Source organism: Python bivittatus, unplaced genomic scaffold, assembly GCF_059951505.1.
Source record: "Python bivittatus isolate LINGU-HERP-01145 unplaced genomic scaffold, Pbiv_v1 ctg000840_np1212, whole genome shotgun sequence".
Classification (NCBI taxonomy): Eukaryota; Metazoa; Chordata; class Lepidosauria; order Squamata; family Pythonidae; genus Python; species Python bivittatus.
This window is the reverse complement of record NW_028277113.1, coordinates 3,458,860-3,481,936: the sequence shown is the minus strand read 5'-3', so window position 1 is coordinate 3,481,936 and position 23,077 is coordinate 3,458,860. Positions and strand designations below refer to the sequence as shown.

Below are 23,077 nucleotides of genomic sequence, written 5' to 3'. Positions count from 1 at the left end.
CACAGAGATGATCTTGGAGAGCATATGTAAAACACAAAGTAAGTCTGGGAAAAGACATTTATATAAAGAAATTATAAAGAAATTTAAAGTGACCCACCTTGACAGTCTTTGTTATAAAAGGGAAGGAAGGGAAAAGGCTTTCAAGTTTATGTTACTATGGCTTATATCAATAAAGTAGAATTCTAGTATTTCTTATGGAGTTCATTTCCTGACCTGGCCTACATCAAAGGGTTGACAGGTACAATCCAATGTCACTTCTCTCCTGCAGAGCTCTGTTTCCCAGTCAAGAGAAGAGAAAGTGAATTTATCAATTTTGTCTATTGATTGCAACCTAAGAAGAAATTAGGTGTGTATAGTTTTGAAAATTATATGTCTTACAGAACCAGTATAGTATAGTGGTTAAAATATTAAGACTCAGGGAAGCCCAGGTTCAAATACCCACTCAACCAATTAATGGATGGCTTTGAATTAGTCATTCACTTTCAATCCAAGTTTTTGGGACAAAATTAGGGGAGACCCTCATGTATGCACCTTTTGCTTTCAGGAAAAAAAAAGGTGAGATATAGATGCAAGAAATAAAATAATTTATATATTACAAACTTTGTCAAATGTAGGAAACATATACACGCATACACATCTCAATAAATGCAACGTCTCCAGAATGGAGGCCAACTAAAAACTCAACAACCCTATTTTTTCTTCATGTGGGGGACAACAATAACTGAGAAATCAGCATGTACCTAGAAAGACACAGTACAATACTGCAGGATTTTGGCCTTTGTTGAGCCACAGTTTCATCAGATTTGATGCACAACTTTCGTAGTATTTGGGGCTGCAACTCACTCCACTGATCAACTGGAGGATTTCAGGTGACATTAGCAGAAAAGTCAAGACATGATAGGAAGGAATGAAGTTAGGTTTTTTTCAGTTTGCTTTTTTGTTTTTTCTAAAGGTGGGAATGAAAGTAGGAAGCATTTGGGAGGTAAATTTCCACCCTTAATTTTTTTCTAATCCTTGCTTCCAAAATAACCTGAAATAACATCACAGAATTTGACAGCAAAATAGCTAGATTTCAGCAGCACAGCTTTGGGCCTTGCGGGCAGAGGTTCCAAATAAAAATGGAATTGGTTTGCTTTCCAAAAACATCCTGTGTCCATTTCCATGTTTATTTTGGAAGGAAAAAAAGTGGCAACAGTAATTTTGGTGGCATAATCTTGTAAGGCTGGACAGCAGCAAATGTGGTGTCTTGGGCTACTCCTGCTTAAGATGTACAAAGGCAATTAAGTATTGAACAAAGAAATGTCAATAGAAACACTCACCTGAAAGACATCAACTTAAAAATAACATGCAGGAAAGTTATTGATGGTGGTTTCATTCTAGTAGCCTAATCATAGATAGATAGCCTGGAGTGCTCATTGAATCAGTTGCAAGAAAGTGCAGTGGAATGTATCCATAGTGGAATTTACTCTGAGACAGACTTGTGTATGCACAGTGGTACACACTGGATCACAGGCAACGTTATTTAGAATATAAGAGTGCAGCAGCACAGTGTAAATTCTTCATTGTTATCTACTCTGAAATATAGTAGGAAAGATGGAACATTTTGTTCAGGCTAACTAAACAGTATGACTATTGTGGAAAAATGAAAACAGGAGGTCGACATTATTTAGGTTAAAAACCATGGGGCTGTACATAGTAGAGATAATTATTTCTTGTCTCCCATTATGATCTTTCAGATGACTTGACAAAGAAGCACATTTCATAAACTTGTCCCAGTTATAGCAGGGAGAGAAATATGTTGGCTCTTCTCTTTTTCACTATAACATGTAATTTCAGTCACATGGAAACTGGACAGCAAAATAATGTTTATTTCACTACATTCATTCAGTGACATGGAATAAGGCAGGCAACCTATAGAAGGTTGAAAGAGACCCTGGCCTGGTTTCACTTCATATCCCATGTAGCCCTTTATTTATATTTTTCAAGTTTGTACAGCAAGAAAATGTAGCAGATTTAGATGATTGCCCTGAAACTGAGGAACAACCTCTTCTAGAAATTCAAAAAGGATTGTCCTGATTTCCTTTGGGGGCTCTGTGAGTTTGGCATGCTTAATACTTTCAATAGCTTAGTCTGAGCCAGCACTCATTAGAAAAGAAATGGTTGAGAGCTGACAACTAGAGCAAGTGATCAGGAGAACAAGAAATATAAAAGTTTTGCAAAGGAATTATCAAATTTATGGAGCTGATCATATGCATTTAAGGAGGGTTTGACTAAATAGGGTGAGGTTGTGTTTTGCTTTGTCTTGTTTTGTTTCTGCTGAGCACACAGAGGGGGAGTGGCTTTCAATTCCATCAGACTCACTGATCAAGAGATTATGTAGTAGGTGAGTCACACTCCTCAGCTAACAACTCAGCCAACCGTTTTTGGAAAGAAGGGAGGTAGCTGAGAATGCACAGTCAGGGCAAGCAAAAAGAGAGCAAGGGGAATTTTGTGAGGAGAATGGGAAAGGGGGGACATTGATCTTCTACCTCCAAAGGCTAAGCATCAAGGGAAGTTTAGCCACTGTGTGAGAAAGCCAGGGTTCCAATCCTATAAATATATAACTTAGTGACTGTTTTTAAGCAGCAATAATAAATATGAAACCAGAAAATCAATGGGAGAGTAGCTGCTTTCCAGCTTATTACACAAAGTGTCACTTGTATGGCTATGTACCTGTTGAGCATAAGTTGTGGGTTTGTGTTAAGTGCAATGAACCCTAGCTCTCAGAGAATAACTCTCTTATTAAGCAATTCTGTTAATAAACAACTCAAATAAACAATCAAGCAGTAAACAACAACCTAATCTAAGAACTATAAAGAAAAAGCAATTCCCCCATCCACACTGACAGGGCAAGCTACTGTATATAAACAGAGAGCAAACCCCACTCCCTTCCAGCACTGAAGATGTTACCTAGCCAGGTAATGAAATGTCTGCAAGAAAACAATCAAGCTCAGAGAACCCCAAGGACTCCACCATAACTCTCTTGAAACTAAGGTGGCTGGGTTGGATACACAAAGAGAACTGCAAAGGTATGTAGAATGGAGCTTTTGGAATATAACTTTTTCTTTCCAACTCCCATGATATCTCCCTTGATATCAAGGAGAATGAGGATGTTTGGAAAGGAAGACATCATTTTGAGGGTGAGGGCAATGTTCTTGTAGAGAGATCTAAACTTTGAGTAATGAGCTTGCATTTTCTCATACCAAGGATATTCCTCCAGGGGACAGAGAGCTTTAAGTAATAGGCAATTTGATTTTTAAAAGATGAAATTGGTGATGATAGACTGCATGGCGCAAAGGTTATGATTGTTGCACACTATCTAGATAAGCTGCTGGACAGTACTAGGAGTGTAACAATGGTCATGGTTTATGCTGGCACAAATGACATTGGGAAATGTTATCAGCCAATCCTGGAAACCAAATTTTGGTTGCTAGGTAACATACTGAAGCCTAGTACCTGTTCTTCATGCTGTTTGTTCCCTATACAGGACTCTGCTCAGGGATCCCCATGCATGAATGAGATGGTAATGCTGGAGGAAGGGCTAGATTTACTGGGCGCTGGAGGATTTCAGGGAACAAACTGACCCATACAAGAAAGCGTTGAACCGAAATGAAACTAAGTGACTTGCATAAAAAGAAAAAGAAAAAATGTGGCATAGCAGTTTTTAAATTGATCCCAGGAGAAATCTCATATGTTCAGAGCAGTATAATAGAAACCTGATGGAACTAAGAGAATCAGTGTGACACACTCATCCCTGCTACTCTTTACAAGAGTCAGGAACGGGAGCACCAGGGGAGTTGTTGCTCTTTATATCAAAGAGGATAAAAAACAAATATACTAGAAAGTAATGGAAGACAGGATTCCTCCACTATGGATTGCAATATCTGGCCACAAATCTAAAGACTGAAGGTTATTTTGATATGGTGAAAGAAATCAGAGAAGCAAATGAAGAAGTAGTATAGTAATGGGGGACTTCATGCACCTCACATAGACTGGTCATATTCATGCTCAAGCTGCAGAATAAAAATAAACATTCTAACTATCCTATATGGCTATGCTTAAGGTTTTTAACTGACCAGAGAAGAGGCAAATTTAGATATTTATCAGTTCAAAGTTTATTTTGGTCAAAGGCCAATATAGAACAAAACAATCAAACTGTTTTAAAGTAAAAGAAGAAGGTCAGATATGAAATACAAGCTAAAAAGATAGAACAAAATATTATTGCCTCTGTTACCACAATTATTATGACAATTATTATGACCACTTTTTTACCACTATAAGCGGTGTCTATTTGTCTAAAACAAAAACATAAAACTAAAATTCTAAGACAGAAGCAGGCAAAAAATAAGATCTATCCGTATTTTCAGTGTTACCAAGAGTTAGCCACAGTTGTTCCATATTATGGAATGTTGGGGTTACACAGCTTGGATCTTATGTTGCTGGAGGCATATATTTGGCAACCCTAGTCTTAAATGGTGATTACAGTGACCATGATCTAAAACAACAAGACATGGATGTTGTAAAACCAATAGCAAATAGTGACCACAGTGCTGTTCCATTTAGCATATATATGTAGTATGGCCCAGGATAATCATATATGACTACAAAAGGGGAATTTTTCCAAAAATGAGATTAATGAAGTAGAGACTGAAAGGATGAGAACCAAATCTCTTCATAATGCTTGGATGTTATTTAAAAGCACAATAATTAAGGATCAGCAGAAACATATTTCCCAATATTACAAGGATAAACCTCTAGTAGAGTCCAGGAAGATGGAATACTTAAGAAGGAAATGGGAAATTTGTTTTAATGTAGAGAACATAAAGAGGCATAAATTTTGGAACCAAAACAAAAAAAAAAATGAAATTTTCTCAATGGAGGCAAAGAAGAGGGACAGTCCCTCAAGATTCTGTGCCAGGAATGCTGCTTTGTAATGTGTTGTTTAGGGTTAAACACTGAGTTGGTCAAATCTGAGGATTACCAAATTATTCATGATGGTGAAACCAAAAGTGATTGTGAAAAGCTCCATAAGGATCCCTTTAAATTGGGTGAAGAGACAACCAAATGAAATGTGGTCCAATTTGAGCAAATGTAGAGTGATGCAGATTGCCCCCCGCCCCCCATATACAGTACTGTATATACACACATACATACACATGCACACATACACACATGTATACACACATACATATACATACATATACAATGCCACATATATGTGGATCCAGGGATCTTGTCTGAGCTACCTGTAACTAGGAAAGAAATCTTGGGTCATAGTGGATAGTTTAATGAACGTATCAATTCATTGTATGGCAGCTATGCAAAAGACAGATTCCATAGTAAGAATAATTTGAAAAGCAGCTGAAAGTAAAAAGGCCAATACTATAATATGTTTATAGTGTTTCTGCATCATTTCCACAAGATGTGGTGATTGTGAGATTTGCCCCGTTCGACAGAGAAACTCTCGTGACACGTGTGGTTCACAAAGAAGGTTTACTCATGCGTAACGTAGTAGTCACAAGCAAAGCCAGGACTGGCTTGGTACAATTGCATCACTTGTTATATTCCCCCCTTCCCGCGCTTTTTCCCGCCTCGTGATCGCGTTGCAGCTGTGGACCATTAGGCCCCCCAATGTCCCCCTTGATCGTTCATGATGGCAGGGTCGGTCAGAGTCCATTGTCCTTGATTGCCAGTCCCCCTCCGGCTGGGTTGGCCCCTCCCTGCTACGTGCAGACCCGCGGGTTCTGTGCTGCGTTGCGATCTTGTTTCGCTGCCCTGCGGCCCCGTTCCTTGCTTGCTCGCGCCGTTATCAGTTCATAATTAAAAGCTTCCGCTGCGGTTTTCCTGTTTAGCTGGCCGCAGGTGGCTCGTTAATTAGCGGCGCTTTCGGTTCCTCTTTTCCCCGCTAGCTACCGCCGGTGGATTCCGCGTGGTCTGGTTGCGAGCTTCCCTGCAGCCCCGTGCTTCCCTGAAGCCTCGTGCTGACCGAACCTGACATGCCGCCCCCCTGACGACAACTCCCCCCCCTCGGTCCTATTTCGGCTTCCCGGGGTATTTACTGTAAAAGTCCCGCACTAGGTCCGGCGCCCTTATGTGGGTTTTACTCACCCATTCGCTGTGGGACTTGGGGAAATGTTTCCATTGCACTAAGAGCTGGGTCTGCCCCTTGTGCCTCCGGGCGTCCAGTATCCGGTTGATTTCGAAATGCTGCTCCCCCCCGACCATGATGGGTGGTGGTACTCCCTCCGCCTTGTGCCAGGCGTTCCCCGGCTGGTGCAACTTTAGCAGGCTGCAATGGAACACCGGGTGGATCTTCCCGAGGCTTTTCGGGAGCGTCAGCCTGACGGTCACCGGATTGATGACCTCCGAAATGGGGAACGGCCCCACAAACCTCGGGCTGAGTTGTTTCGATGCCTGGTGCGTCTTTAGGTTTTTGGTTGACAGATACACCTGGTCCCCCACTTTCCACTTTTCCTCGGGGAGCCTCTTGCGGTCCGCGTGCTTCTTGTAGTCGGCTTTGGCTCTTTGCAATGCCGCGTGCGCCGCTCGCCGGGTCTCGTCGATTTGGGCGAACCAGGCGTCCAGGGAGTTGATCTGGGATTCCGGCTGAGGCAGCTCCGGCATGGGGACGAAATCTCTCCCGGTGGCTACTTTGAACGGAGAGAACCCGGTGCTCTTGTGGACGGCGTTGTTGTATGCCACCTCCGCGAATGGTAGTAGCTCCGCCCAATCGTCCTGTTGGTGCCCCACGTAGCAGCGCAGGTACTGTTCGAGCCCCCCGTTCAGGCGTTCCGTGGCTCCGTCCGTCTGCGGGTGCGCCGCGGAGGATAGGGCTTGTTTCGTCCCCACCCGCTTCAGGAACTCCCGCCAGAACCGCGCGATGAAGTTGCCGCCCCGATCGCTGACGATACGTCGAGGTGCGCCGTGGAGTCGGTAGACATGTTGCACGAACAGTTTCACCAGCCCCTCGGCCGTGGGGACTCGCCGGCATGCTACAAAGTGCGCTTGTTTGGAGAATAAGTCCGTGACCACCCAAATGGCGGTCTTCCCCTTACTCTCCGGGAGCTCCACTATGAAGTCCATGGCGACCTCTTGCCAAGGGCCGTCGGGTTCCGCTACCGGCTGGAGTAGGCCTCTGGGTTTGCCTTTGGCTCCTTTCGCTGTTGCGCATACCGGGCAACCCCCCGAGTACGCCTCCACGTCCTTCCGGAGCGTGGGCCACCAAAACTGCCGCCGGATTAAGTGGAGTGTCTTTACGAAGCCGTAATGCCCCGCGCTCCGGCTGTCGTGGGCTCCCTCCATGACCTCCCGTCGGCAACCCTCGGGCACGTACAGCTTTCCTTCGTGCCACCACAACCCCTCTTGCCCGGTTAGCGCCTCTCGGTTCTGCTTGAGCCAACCGTCCCGCTCCGCTGCCTCCGTGAACCCTTGCCTTACTTCAGACGCCGCGTCCCGTCGCTCCCCCTTGGTCTGGCTTCGGGTCACCGCCTTTGCAGCCAGCCTGCTGACGGGGATGACGGAGTCCACGATCTCCTCCCGTAGGCTGGCGTGTTGGGGCATGCGAGACAGTCCATCCGCTAAGAAGTTGCGCTTCCCGGGGATGTGTTTCAGTGTGAACCTGAACCTCCCGAAGTATTGGGACCACCGTGCCTGTTTGGGGGATAGCTTACGCGGGGTCTTCAGGGCCTCGAGGTTCTTATGGTCTGTCCACACCTCGAACGGTTCGGTTGCCCCCTCCAGTAGATGCCTCCACGTGGCCAGCGCCCACTTGACCGCGTACGCCTCTTTCTCCCACACCATCCACCTCCTCTCCGTCTCGGTGAATTTGCGGGAGGCGTAGGCGCACGGGTGGATGGCCCCCTCCGGGCTGGGTTGGAGCAGGACTGCTCCCGTTGCCACGTCTGATGCATCCACTTGGATTATAAACCGCCGGTCTGGGTCGGGATGGCGCAGGATCGGCTCCGCGGTGAACCGCTGTTTTAGTTCCTCAAACGCCCCCTGGCATTCTGCAGTCCACGCGAGTGCCATGCTGGGCTTGGGGGGTTTCCCAGTGCCCTTGGTTTTTAGCAGGTCGGTTAGGGGAAGGGCGATTTGGGCGAAGTTCGGGATGAACTGACGATAGAAGTTCGCAAACCCTAGGAAGCTTTGGAGTTGCCTCCGGGTTCGCGGCGCTTCCCAGCCCAGGACATCCCTTACTTTCGCCGGGTCCATCTCAATTCCCCGGCTGGATATTCGGTAGCCGAGGTAGTCTAGTTGCTCTCGATGGAACTCGCATTTCGAGAGCTTTGCGTACAGCTGTGCCTTCAGCAGTCTCTGGAGCACCGTGCGCACCAGGCTCACGTGCTCCGCCAGGGTCTCGGTGTAGATGAGGATGTCGTCCAGGTAGACCAGGACGCCCCGGTAGAGTAGGTCGTGCAGCACCTCATTAATTAGCTGCATAAATACCCCCGGGGCCCCTTTTAATCCGAACGGCATCACGGAAAACTGGTAGCTTCCGAGCGGGGTGTTGAACGCCGTCTTCCACTCATCTTTTGCGCGGATCCTAACTCTGAAGTAGGCTTCGCGCAAGTCCAGTTTTGTGAACACCCTCCCCTTCGACAGATGCGACATCAAGTCCTTCATCAGGGGGAGGGGGTATTTGTACTCCGTGCTGATTGCGTTCAGCCCCCGGTAGTCTACGCACATACGGAGCGAGCCGTCCTTCTTCTCCCGGAATAACACCGGGGCCGCTAATGGTGACTTCGCGGGTTGGATGAATCCCCGTGCTAGGTTCTTGTCTATGAACTCGCGCAGGGCTCCCATCTCCCTCCTCGACAGGGAGTACATTTTTGGCTTAGGCAGGGTCGCTCCTGGCTCTAGCTCGATGGCGCAATCACTGGGCCGGTGTGGTGGGAGCTGGTCAGACTCCTTCTCCCCGAACGCTGCCGCCAGGTCTCGATACTGCCTCGGGATTCCGCCGCCCGTCGGGGGTTCCCCGGGTCCGGCCCCTCGCTTTGCGGTCGCCTCGCCAGTCGCCGCTGCCTCCGCTCGCCTTGGGATCGTGGCGGGTCTCCGGGGTCCCGGCGCTACTGCTGCTGCTGTTGCTGTTGCCGCCCGGGTCTCGGGCCCCATCTGCTCTCGCCCCGTCTCCCGGTGTCCCGGACCCTCCGCTTGTCCGCCGGTGGTTGCGGCTGCCTCCGTCTCCACGGCTCGGTCCCCTCTGCTCTCGCCCCTCGCCGGTCTGTCGACCCCGAACCGCACTGCCTCCGCCGTCCAGTCGACTCGTGGGTTCCGCCGCCGCAGCCACGCCAAGCCGAGTACCACCGCGTAGTCGGCCACCGGGACCACCACGAACCTCAGTTCTTCCCGGTGACTCCCGATCGTCATCTGGACCGGCTCGGTGTAATACTGAGCTGGCCCCCCCCCTGCCAGCGTGCCATCTAACTGGCTGAATGAAATGGGCTCCCGGAGGCGCCTCAGCTGTAGCCCGAGCCCCGAGACCACCGCTGGGTGCATCAAGCAGTGGGTGCAGCCCGAGTCCAGTAGCGCCCGTAGCTGCGCCTCCCCTCCGGATCTCACCCCCGGACGTGTATCCTCACCCGGAACGGTGGGCAGTCCTCGTCTCCTATTGGGTCCGCGCGCCTCGACTCCCCTGCTCGCACTGGGACGCCGTTCAGTGCGAGCGCGCCTCGTTTCCCGCCGGCTCCGAGTCCTCTCCGGAGGATGCTGTCTCCGGGGTCGACCACCCCCCGCGTCCTTTCTCGGTCACCGCCGCCACTGCCCCCTTCCGCGCTCGGTCACCGGTCCTTTTCCCGTTCGCACGCGGGGTTTTGACTTCGGGCCGTGGTGGGGCGCCTTCCCGCTCCGTCGGGCACTGCGCCGCTCGGTGGCCTCTGCCTCCGCATCGGAAGCACAGATTCGGGGCTCTGGTCGCCTCTCGCCTCCCGGTGGACTGCCGTCGACCGCTCCGTCTCTCCTCTGGGGTCCTCTCCCTCGGCCGGTCCCTCGTCTGGTCCCGTCGTCTTGTGCTCTGTTGGATCTGCCGCCACGCCGATTCCGCCGTTCCGGCCAGCCAGATCCAATCCTTCACTGTGGACGGGTCGTCCCGCCCCAGTGCCCGTTCCAGGATCTCTGGGTTGAGTCCCCTCTTAAAATACTTCACCTTCAGGGACTCCGGCCAGTCCGCGAGCTTCTCGGCCAACCTCCGGAACTCCAGGGCATATTCCGATACCGATTTGCCCCGCTGTCTGAATTGTAGGATGTCGTCCTCCGCCCGCTTGGCGCTCAATGTGTCCTCGAATCTGTCCCGGAGCGCCTGCATGAAGTCCGGGAAACTCCGTAGTTCCGCCGCGTTGGCATCGTACAGCCCGATCACCCAGCTGGCGGCTTGGCCATCTAGCAGCTCGGCCACGTAGGATACCCTGTCCTCGTCTCTAGCGAATAGGTGACCACCCCTCTGCATGAACCCCCTGACGTGCGTCAGAAAGTGCGGCAGCTGTTCGGGGTCCCCTGAGAACTTCCCAGTGATACCTCGAAGTCTCAGGGCGTCTGCCGCCCGTTGGTCCTCCGACCGGGGCGCCGTGGGTGGTGCCGGCGGGGGTGTCGGACCGCCCCCCCTGTTGCTCGCCTCCTCGTTCACCGCCGGTGGCCCCACTCTCTGTAGTAGGGTCTGGAGCATCGCCTCCACGGCGTCTAGGCGTCGCTCGACTCTCTCCTCTAGTCGGGCGAATTTCTCGCTCCACTCACGGTTCCGGAACCCCGAACCCCGGGTCATCGTAACGCCCGAATCGTCTGGTCCTTGGTTCACGCCCATCGACCACCGCTCGGATGGAGTGCGCCCGGCCCTGGCCGCTGCCCCGTCGCTCCCGGGCGGCTCCGACCGCCCTTCCGCGAGCCTGGATCCCTCGCGCTCCAGCTGACCCACGGATCCCTCGTCGCTGGTCATGCCTGTATTGAGAAAGAAAACGCTCCTCGGTGGTACCGGGTAGCGCTGACGGTGAGTCCTGGCTTTATGTGAGATTTGCCCCGTTCGACAGAGAAACTCTCGTGACACGTGTGGTTCACAAAGAAGGTTTACTCATGCGTAACGTAGTAGTCACAAGCAAAGCCAGGACTGGCTTGGTACAATTGCATCACTTGTTATATTCCCCCCTTCCCGCGCTTTTTCCCGCCTCGTGATCGCGTTGCAGCTGTGGACCATTAGGCCCCCCAATGTCCCCCTTGATCGTTCATGATGGCAGGGTCGGTCAGAGTCCATTGTCCTTGATTGCCAGTCCCCCTCCGGCTGGGTTGGCCCCTCCCTGCTACGTGCAGACCCGCGGGTTCTGTGCTGCGTTGCGATCTTGTTTCGCTGCCCTGCGGCCCCGTTCCTTGCTTGCTCGCGCCGTTATCAGTTCATAATTAAAAGCTTCCGCTGCGGTTTTCCTGTTTAGCTGGCCGCAGGTGGCTCGTTAATTAGCGGCGCTTTCGGTTCCTCTTTTCCCCGCTAGCTACCGCCGGTGGATTCCGCGTGGTCTGGTTGCGAGCTTCCCTGCAGCCCCGTGCTTCCCTGAAGCCTCGTGCTGACCGAACCTGACAGTGATAGCCATTAGCTTGGATGTTTTTAGAAGAAGACTGGATACATTCATGGAGGAAAGGTCTATTCAGGGCTATTAGGTTGAAGACTCCTCTAGGTTGAAAGCAGCATACTTTCAATTACTAACTGAACTGGAAGGATCACAGGGGTGGGAGAAGGGTATTTCTCCACCTCCTGCTTGCAAGCAATTAGAAACATCCAGCTGGCCACTGTAAGAAACAAAATGCTGGTCTAAGATGAGCCTTGTTCTAATTCATGAGGGTTACTCATATTCGTACGTCCTTATGGGCAAGCAGGATTAGGGCAATTATAAACATTTGTTTTTAACGTTTCTCATTTCATTTTAATGAATGTGTATTTTAGAACTATCATTTCCCAGTTAAAACCTTAGGGGTAGAACAGGAGGGAAACTGAAATAATCCAAGGGCTTGTCCATATGTTTGTCAGGCCATGGTGATTCGGTGTGAATTTTCAAGTTCTTACATTTATTTTTTTTCCTTCCTGAAATTGCTAAAAGCAGATTGGCTGGGAAGTATCCCAAAGACCAAAATTTATAGCTGGTATATAGCCTTTGACTGGTGGGTCACTAACTGCTTGCTTAAATTAAAGAGAGCATACAAGAGCATGTTTTCTTTGACCAAGGCTGAACAACATTGCTAATGCAGCATAGGGATTCCTCCCTGATTCTGTTCACGCAATGCCAGTCAGAGGATAAATATAGAATCTATTTAGCTGTGCGAGTCTTCACAGACAGTAGACAGCATTGTTTGTTTCCTGTTACTGTGCAAGGACTATGAATGAGCATAAATATTTCCCTTTATTTGTGTATGTGTGTGCTTTCTTTATAACAATTGTCTAGTCAATCATTTTGCTTATGTTGTGTTCTTCACTTTCATTTTAAAAAAGGACAAGAAGCATTCTTTTATCCCTTTTCGAATCCTGAATTGTTATGAAAGCTGAAAGCTGGGCTGTTCTTTTTTTTTTCTTCAGATTGTTGTTGTTCCCTGCAATTCAGGGATTCCACCTGAGGTTTAAGTGGAAAGGAAATAAATCGGGAAGAGGCAGAAGTAGTTACAGTAAATGTTTGCCCTTGGATCCATGCATATTTAAACATGTGTACATATGTGTATGGGTATATATATACAATTCTTGTGATTTTTTCCCCCTAAGGTTTTTGTGTGCCTGTGTGTGTGTTTCTATGTTTAGTTCTGTCTCACCATAACTAGAGCTACTTTATCAACACTACAATCTCAATAGATGCTTCATTTTTGGATATAAGACCATTTGTACTTTTTGCATCCAATACTTTGGCAAATAAATGTGCCTCACTTTCTACATGGACATTCAGAATATAGTAATGGTCCAGATCAGGATTCTGCCACCCTGCCCTGTACCCTCCTAAAATAGTAGCAATTTAGGAATATGCTGGCTGAATTCTCAGGTCCATAGTTTTAATGCTTGCTTGTGTGTCAGTTTATGATGCAAAACTCTGAAGATACTGTAGTCTACCAGTCTTGAGATGCTGACTCTTCTTGGCTCTCAATGGCTCCCTATTTGAGACAAGTGAGTCATCTTGCCTCTAGGGGAGAAGGAAGATGTAGCAATCCATATACGTTGAACTCATGCTTTGCAAATGAAGTTGACACAGCAGCTATTGCTTCTAGCAAGTAACTCAGAATATTACAAATAGGAAGCCTCCATTCGCAAAGAAAAATAATAACCCCCATGAAGAATGGCGTCATAGAAAGTTGGTTCTGAGCACTTGGAATCTAAAGTTGCTCCCAGACTTATTCTACAAAAGAGACTGAACAGAATTAAGGGGGTTCTGATAGAGAGAAAGCTCTATGAAATGTTGCAGACAGGAGTTTTATAATTAGTGTACCCTTGTCATCGGTAAATAAAGTCCATAAAAGTAGAGGTTTCAACTGCATGAAATATATCTGAATAAAATAACTGCTTGTGGTACAGATTTAGACTACCCAGGAGTAAACCTTTTCAGTGGTAGCCCCTGACTTAGGAACACCATCCCAGCTGAGGTACCCCTGGTGCTATCTTCATCGTCTTTTCTGTGCCGGATAAAGGCACTTCATTTCTCCCAGACTTTTTAATGATTTGTTAATCCCACTGTGATAGTTTTTTTTTAATTACTACTGTTTTTACTCTCTGTTATTGTTTTTACAGTATATTTTATTGTTTATTATATCTTGAATGTTTTATACAATGTAGTAATGCATGCTTTTATCAATGATTTTGAATTTCCATTTGAATTGTTTGAATTTGTTGTAAACTGTTTTGAAATTAAAAAATATATTTTTAGTTAAAAAAAGATTCAAACTGAGAGATTTTAATCAGACCCTTTCTGGAACCTTTTTTTAAATTTTATTTTAAGATAACAAAATAATGTTGTTAATAGAACGGACCACAAGGTGTCAGTGTTACCTAAGGATCCACTGAAGATAGCCAGTAAGAGCCAAATGCCCAATCCCCTTAAATTCTTATAATGATAGGAACAGCTTCTGTTTCTTTTGAGAAGGCATCAACAAGACACATCAAAAAGCCAACTGTGTAATCTTTAAAGAGATAATAACAAAGATATTTCCTCATTCCCTTTACAAAATCTCTGTAGCTGGAAACCCTACATGTTGTATTAGGGTTTGTTACATGGGGCAATGTGTGCTGTAAGCCGTCACTTCAGCCTCATCAAAAGGTGGCTTGTACAATGAACAGTGAGAAAAGTTAATATTCTAATTCAATGAAAGGAAGATATGCACAGAGGTAATATTTTCGTTCTGTAAAGATCTGGGAGAGATGTCTGTCTTAATCTGACATTGAATTTATTTGTCTATACTGCAGCCATTGGATTTTGAAACCAAAAAGGCATACACTTTCAAAGTAGAGGCTTCAAATGTCCATCTTGACCATCGCTTTCATTCTGTGGGTCCATTCAAGGATACAGCGACTGTGAAGATCAATGTGCTAGATGTGGATGAACCTCCAGTTTTCAGCAAACCTTTTTACACCATGGAGGTATATGAAGATACTCCAGTTGGGACCATTATAGGAGCAGTTACTGCCCAGGACCTGGACATTGGAAGCAGTGCTGTCAGGTAAGGAAATGTTCCATAGCTCATGAATTCAAACTCATGAATGAACTGGGGGCAGTAAAAATAATCATGGAAGGTGTCAAGTCATGCAACGCTGGCAAGTTAATGAAACAACCGCTTGGATTTCTGGAAAGATCTTTACTGCTAGTAAGATGATGTGATAGAATTTTGAAAATAATCCTCCTGCAAAACTTCCACCTTGTGTAATTTAGACAGAATGATTCTGAGTCTCTTTCTTATTCTTCCCCTGGACCTAGGAATTTCTTCTGTAATGGCCCCAGGATCAACTTATCCATGAGGCACAATAGGCACATTTTTAATCAGAAAGAATAAAAACAAAATAGAAGTTATTTATTTTCATGCCTTATAAGAAATGCACAAGATTTGAACATCAAACTAATGGTCTTCTTAGAAACTTATAAGCGGAGCACAAAAAGTAAAATTTAGTAACTTTGATGATATGTGACAGACATCATAATCAGCAACAACTGATTATGATAACGTACATACATGTGTGTGTGTGTGTGTGTGTAAAGTAGAAGTTAATTATATATAATTACTATCCCCTAGTTCTCTGTAAAAGCACAAATAAAATATTGAAAGTCATATGAAATGTAATTTTAATACTATTATTTTAATGGAGGGAGGGGCCCAAAAAGACAAAGATATGTAGGGCCCACAAAAGTCATAATGCAGCCCCTAGATAGCCTCTTCCTTCCTTAACTTTCTTGCTGCTGCTTCTCTGATCTCAAGGTCACTTTGGCATTCCATCACAGAAGGTGAAGTTCAAGACAATAAAGCACTTTATTTTGCATTCAAAACCTGGGATCAGTAAGTGGGTTGGTGAAGCCATACCATTTTCAGTCAGGTAACATCTTCTGGATCCCATTTATATATTTTGAATTTCTCTCCATATGCTACATACTCCTGCATATACCCCAGAACTTATAACTTCCACTTCTTTCTGTAACCTGCAACCAGCATAGTCTTAGTCATGCCCTTAGTCTCACAAAAAAAAAAAAAAAAAAAAGCTGTAGGATACCATATGTAAGCAACATATTGTTCTCCAGATATTTAGGTTATAACTCTTCAAATTTACTCATATTAAGCATACTGGCTGGGGCTGATGGGAGATGCAATACAAAAGGGTACCACAGTTGTTCTCCCTGCTGTAGCAATTGATTGATTTAGATGTTCTCCATAACAATCTGTCCCTAAACTGGTCCTTCAGATCTTCCAATGGTGCACTCATTGCCACTATAACTGAGTCCATCCACCTTGCTGCTGGTCTTCCTTTTCTTACCTTTCCTTCCACCTTTCCCAGCATCAGAGCCTTTTTTCAGATACCTAGGTTTTCACATAATGTGTCCAAAGTATAATAATTTAAGACTGGTCATTTGTGCCTTAGGTGAGATAGGTTAATTGTTAATTCTAAGGCTGTTGTACCTATTGTCATCAGTTTGGTCTTCTTGGATTCTTCTGTTGTTTGCAATATTTCTGTGGATGTTCCATCAGTGCTTATGTAGTACTAAAAGTTCTTATAAGTAGACAATATCTTCTAAGGTATCTTGGATATTGACCTTCCACCTTTGTTTGATCTTCTTTGAATTAGTTACTATTGATCCATTGGCATCTTTTAAGCATACCAGTTCAAGATTGGAAATTCCGAGTTTACAGTTCGTTTGGAAATTTTTTTCCTTGCTTTTCCATGTCTGTATCCATCTTCAGTGTCTTTACAGGTGTAATAATACCACTTCTTGTTTCTTCTAACAGTTCTGTGTTAGAACTAAACTCTTTGTTAAGTTCCTTCCTTAGATTTTTCTCTTTCTTGGCTTTGGATTCTCTTCTCTTCTGGGCAATTTCCATGGTTTGTTCTGACATCCAGTTTGCTTTCTTCTGTTTCTTCATCTTTAACAGTTTCTTTTCACATTCAACCCTAACCACTTCTTTAAGTTTATCCCCCAGTTCCTCTGCTCCTCTTTCAATTAGGTTTGGGACTTCAAAGCAATTCCTGATATTCTCCTTGAAAACGGTAGGTATGTATCTAAGACCGGCTTTCTTCTTCTTCTTTAGCTTAACTTGGAACTTGCACATGAGCAGTTTGTGATCTGTTGCACAATCAACACCTGGGGCATGTCTTTGATGCTGTAACCGAGTTCCTCCACCTCATCCTAGCAATAATATAGTCAAACTGATTTCTATGTATTCCATCTCATCCATGCACAGAGGTATTGTTCTGGTTGTTTGAAGATAGTGTTAGCAATGAAGAAATTATTGGATTGGCAGAAACTGGTAAGTTGTTATCCTGCTTCATTTTGGTTTCCTAAACCATACAATATAACTGCATTTTCCTTAATATTTCTAACGTTGGCATTTCATTATCCAATCACAAGCAGCATAACTTGTTTGAATATTTCATCAATTACACATTAAACTTAATCATAAAAATCATCACCTTCTTTTTCTTCTGCATCAGATCATACATTTATCAGATCATAAATCTGAGTAATTTTCATATTGATGGGTTGTCCACAAATTGGCATTATTCAGTCATTATTGCATTGTAGCCAAGTACTATTCTTGCTATACGCTTCCTAACTATAAAAACAACACTGTTCCTTCTTTGTTCTTCATGTCCTGAGTAGTAAACAGCTGATCTTCTGACTGAAAATCTCCATTCCTAGTGGACATCAGTTCACTGATGCCTAACGTGTCAATGTCATCTTTTACTGTGTTGGGCTTTCCTGTGTTCATGCTTTTTCATTCCCTGTTCCCACTGTAATTCACTCTTTGCAGCTTTGGAATTTGTTTTCCTGTAAGACAACTTCAGCAACTAAACATCCTAAAGGCTTTAATCTAGCAATATTATAAACACCAATAGTACTCTGAAAGATCCTCAGCTCTTCCTCAGTAGCATGTTTGAGAATGTATTTATTTATTCAGTTTCTATGGCTGCCCAGAATCACTTGTTTGAGATGGGCAGCCATAGAAATGGAATGAATGAATAAATGAATAAATAATAAATTAATAAAATGTTGTGTGCCATATGATCTGAGGGGCCCATTATGCACACTATATTGTCAATTATTTTATGTTTTCTATCCAGGTGGTTTTCTTGTTAAAAATATAGGAGTGGTTTATTTGCCATTATCTTCTCCCGCACAGTATGAATTGATGCCTTTGCCATTGTCACAAAAGGATTATCTGCCTCCTCCATCTTCCTATGCCACTGCTGCCTGATAATGGTATCTGCTTGCTTTAGCTGGACAGCAAAAACAATCCTGGGTGATCCTACTGGGAATATATATATATATATATATATATATATATATATATATATATAGGCATGCACTCCCAGTGTTCTTCACTCCCCTCCCAGGAACATACCCTCTCCCCACCACCACAATGAGGCAGAAGAGCCAGTTTTGGGAAGTCAGCCATTAGCATAAGGTTATTTGACTGGTCTTATAAGGCCTACATGTACCATGGAAAACCCAGGAAGACCAACAGGAAGACCAATGTGGGAATCCAGTAACAAGCATAAGTTACTTTATTTTATGAAGTACTGGATTACTTGAAATCAAAACAAAGATAAGATCATTCAAGACCATTTTTTTGAAGTAAAGCACAAAATCATTCTCATTGTTTAAAGTTAAAGGCACAAATTTCAGAGGATGAACATGAACATGAGTGACAATTGCCTGGCCAGAACTCTTGTATGTGCTTCTTTTCTGGATGTGGTAGCAAGCTCTCTTTGATCCCATTAATTATAATGGATTGATTAAAATAGAAAATAATAGTTGGGAGGAAGGTCTTTTGGAAGGAATAGAAAAGGAAGAGTTTACATTTATTTCATTTTTTTTTAAAGAAAAGTCTAAGCTAGGATGGATGGTGATTCTCATCACAAATCTTATTTCAGAATGTGATGATAGCAACACACACTTACGTACATTCTGTTTACAAACAATATGGAGGCTTTTCTGATGTCAAATGGTCATATTGCAAGCTATATTTAATAGGGCAGTTATCACTGGTATCTACAGTGGGGGTCAAATGGGACAATGCAAGATGTACGTGTATCAGTACCTTTTTTTACATGTGTCATGATTTTACATGCAAATCCAAAAGCATCAGAATTTGTGGTACAATGTGGTACAGTGACCAAATCCACAGTCTGTGGATGCCTGTGTCTGTTGAAAAGTAGGCCCAACTAAGTTTCATTAAACTTGCTTCTACCAAATTTATATGGGAATGCAGACTGATTATCCCTTGAATACAGTAGCCTATACTGTAGCTGGGCTAAATATAGTAACCAAAACTGTTTTGCCATTATGTCTTTGATTGTGGCTACCCAGCTCTGACTTTACTGCCTTCTGTCACTGAAAAGCTTCCTTCAATAACTCCAGTTCCTCTCCAACCTCTAAAGTTGCATTGACATTTTTTCTTGAAAATTGAATATTTCCTTTTGATCCCTTTTCCTCAATGGGAAAGTACATAGATTTGTATTCTGTATTGCTGTTACTTTCATTATTTCATTGCTTCCGTTTCCTCTTCAAAGACCAGATCAGTGTAATAACAATTATGTTAGAATAATCCCTAAGAAGGATTGTGTCATACAGTCAATTTAGAATTAGGGTGCTTCAAACTCACAGGAAAAAAAAAAATAACAACACTGGATTTCAAGGGCAGGTGCAATTCAAGCCTGGCTTATCGGTTCTACTGTATGAAAATAAGCAATAAAGGTACTTAAGGTACTGTGCTTCATCCAAAATTAAATAATGGGCTGTCCAACACAGAACCATCCATTTAAGTTTGATCAAAGAAAGACTGCTCTTAATTCTCGCATTAATAAATTATCTTGTTTAATTTCATTTATATCAGTAAAGCCTCCATATATCAGTTTCCAAATATCAAATATTGTAGAGACAGACTGATAAAATACTCAGCACAGTTATTAAGAGTGTGATTGTAAGAATGTCTTCCCTGAAGTTTGATCCCAGGAAAGGGAAATGTGCACCTTTAGAGAAGCACCAGTTATTCATTTCACTCCACCTGCTTTTGACATTAAGAAACGTGATGAATGCTGAAAATGCTAAACTCTTGTGAACATTATTATCAGTTGTACCTAAGAGCAAAGACAAAGACAAATGCATTTCATGTAGATAGATGTAATTTATGAAGTAGTTACAGAGATTAAATGGGCAGGGGTGAAAGAACAACCACGTACTCATTCTTATGCTTCTGAAGAAAGGGTAGCATATAAATCTAATAACCAGTCCCTTGTACAAAACCACAGAGGGGCACTTCTCTTCCATCCTGAACCATCCCCCCCCCCCCAGTCCAGCTGTTCCAAGAGTTGAAGCAGTATACCCTTTCAGGGACACAGTACAGCCACTTCGAGAGCCTGTACCTAAATGGCAGTCCTGGCAGGGGGGGAAAAAAAAATCTGTGGAAATCCAATATGTCTGCTGACTTTTCTGCATAGGATTTCCAAAGGTTTTTTTTTTGTTGTTGTTCATTTCTCTCCTGCCAGAATCACCAATGAAGCACACAATTGCCTACAGGGGCTTTTAAAGCAACTGCCCTGAGCTTTCAAGAGGACATGGTGGTTCAATGCTGGGAGCCATGGGCTCAGAGGAGCACTTCTGAAACTGAGCTAAGTGCCACTCTGAATAGTTTTCCACAGGCAGCAAAATGTATCAGGCATTCTAACTGGTAAAAATTAACATTCAGTGACACAGTACCTTATTAACTGCTGTGAGGGTGCTATAAGAAAATGTTCTTTGAATATTTTAAGGAGAAAAATATCACTCAGAAGAAGGTATAGGAATAGGTTTTGGCTTTGCTTTACTTTACTTTACCTAAGCTGAAGTTTGCTTCAATCCTTCTTCCATCTCAGTCTGTAAATAGTGCAAAATGAAATGAAAAATCCAAATGGAAATTTGCAAGTATTTTCATAAACATTTATTTTTATGTAAAAGAAATTGCAAGTGATAAAGTGACTTGGACATGTCTCCCCCCACTTCAAATACTTGATTTGAGAGCTTTTTCTATAAAATAATACCTGAATATGCCCAAGGAGCTATAATTAGGAGCTTTCTAAAAACTAGTGTTATGGATAGAAAATTGTGATCTACAGGATACAGTTACTAATCCCTTATTCACTTAGACTTGTTTGCCACTATCAATTTCAAGTGGACACCAGTGAAATCAGAAAGACTGTTTAACTGTGGCTGTCCTTTCTTAGAGTAGTAGTAAGTGTCCTTTACAGGTAATCCTTGCTTACTGACTTCTTGTTTAGCGACCATTCAAATTTATGTTGGTGTAACTGAAGTGGTTAAAAAAAAAACAGCTTTGTGACCAATCCTCACATGAAATTTTGCTTAGTGACTGTGGTGCTTAGCAATGGAGTTGTAACTGTCAAGATTTTTAAATAATAGCCAGTTTATTAAACTGGTTTTGCTTATTTATCTGCTGGTGTAACTGAAGTGGAGAAAATATATGAGGTTCTTAGTTAATGATGTGTTAGACTTCAGTACCACATAAGGTTTATGTCCCTAATTTAAACTGAAAGTCAATAAATAAAAGTTAGTAAAATCATAAATTAGCTTCAGACAGTTTTGTGTGATTACAGCTTCTGAGTGTCTTACAACCATTATGCTGTGTTAGCTTTTAAAAATCTAGTTTGCCTTGTCAGGGTAAATAATCTCTTGTGTCAGTTTTGAAATATTTTAAAAGAAAAACTTGCAAAGTAAAATAGAAAGAGGTAGAAAAGAAATAGGTCTTTAAGAAGACAGGGAAGACAATAAGCTTTTCTCTATGCAATCACCAATATAATGTGCTGTGCTGTGCTGTGCTGTGCAAATTCATTGCAAATTAATTCATTTTCTCTGAGATACTTTCCAGGCACAGCTTTAGCCTTCACAATGCCTATTACACTGATCTGTAATCTGCAAAACAAAGGAGAGGGAAACAAAAGAATAGATCTGTGCTTTATACAACAGACAGCATAACTCCAGAATGCGAAGCAAACCAACACAGTTCACATTAGCAGAAGAAACACTAAGTCCTTGCAATTTATTACATTCTATCAGGCACAGAGACTTCCAAATCTGTTAGCTTTGACATATGGGGATCAGAAGATAATAGCTAAATGGCAGCAAAAAGGAAATTCACTTATTTAAGAAATAGAGAAAGAAGGAGAAAGTCTTTTCAGAAAGTGATTGATAATGCTGAGTTTACTTTACTTGTTTGGATAGAATCAAAGCAGCTGTAGTTTCAAAGAAACCAAGGGTTTGTTGGGTGAAGAACAAAGCAGTCAGGATTGTGGAAAGACTGGAAGAAGGGCAAATGGGAAGAGATGTCATTTAGAAATGAATGGGGCAAGATGGTTTCATATTTTTAGACATTAGAATAGTGATCTCCACTGGGCCAGGTTTAGGATCCATATTCCATGAAAACCATTTTTGTTTAATTTCTTTTTTTCCCCCTCCTTCAGGTTGAATCTGACTTTTGGTATGCAGTACTCATAATTGTATTATGAAACCAAAACAATTTGTAGTATTATGAAAATAGTGTCCAAAAGTGTAACACAGCTGCAGAACTACTCAGAATTTTGTATATAGGGCAATGTATATGATACATTTTTCACAGATTCATCCTGCATTCTGGATCTATACAATGTAGTGGCAATCTCTCCCCCCCCCCCAATTGTCATTCATTCCAATTGTTTTTCTGTGCTAAAATGTTCCAAATGTTTGCATCTTTGATCAAAACTTCTGCTAAAACCTCTGTGATATTGAAGTGGAGGACTGACTTTCTCCTTTCTGTCTGTTGTTCCCTCATCACAGCTTGAGAATCATCAGAACCTAATATGTTAAAAAAAAAAAAAGAAGGAAGGAAGGAAGGAAGGAAGGAAGGAAGGAAGGAAGGAAGGAAGGAAGGAAGGAAGGAAGGAAGGAAGGAAGGAAGATGATGCACTGTTGAACTCATTATGAGAAATACAGAGCTAACAAAGTTGGCAAGACAATTTATTTAATAAATGCACAATTCATCTTAGAAAAGTAGAGTGGAGAGTGATGAAACTTTTAGACAGCAATTAGGATGTGTTGATAATTGCAATATAGCCACTTTTCCCCCTCCTGTGCACAGATAAATTTGCTAGAAAAGAAGCAAGACATGTCGTCTTCTCTCGGAAACGTTAGCAACTCTTCTCTCCCCCCACTCTGCTTCATTTGACTGTTTGAACCTCTAGGGTTATCTCTGTAAATTAGTTTTTGCATCCTGTCAAATCAAATGAATACTTCACAACTTTGGCATTTGCAACAAAATGGTGCTTGCTCAGGTCAGCTTAACTCCTATCTGCTGTCACGCCAGCAGC

The 23,077-nt window shown here is 43.6% G+C and overlaps 1 protein-coding gene across 1 annotated transcript in view; it reads left to right on the top strand.

Moving 5' to 3' along the window:
* The window catches only part of CDH12 (cadherin 12), a 303,004-nt gene that overhangs the window by 256,962 nt on the left and 22,965 nt on the right, over positions 1-23,077 (top strand). The window contains exon 7 of the mRNA XM_088130662.1: positions 14,447-14,700. Coding sequence (XP_087986788.1) covers positions 14,447-14,700 — 254 coding nt within the window. The remainder of the gene's footprint in view (positions 1-14,446; positions 14,701-23,077) is intronic.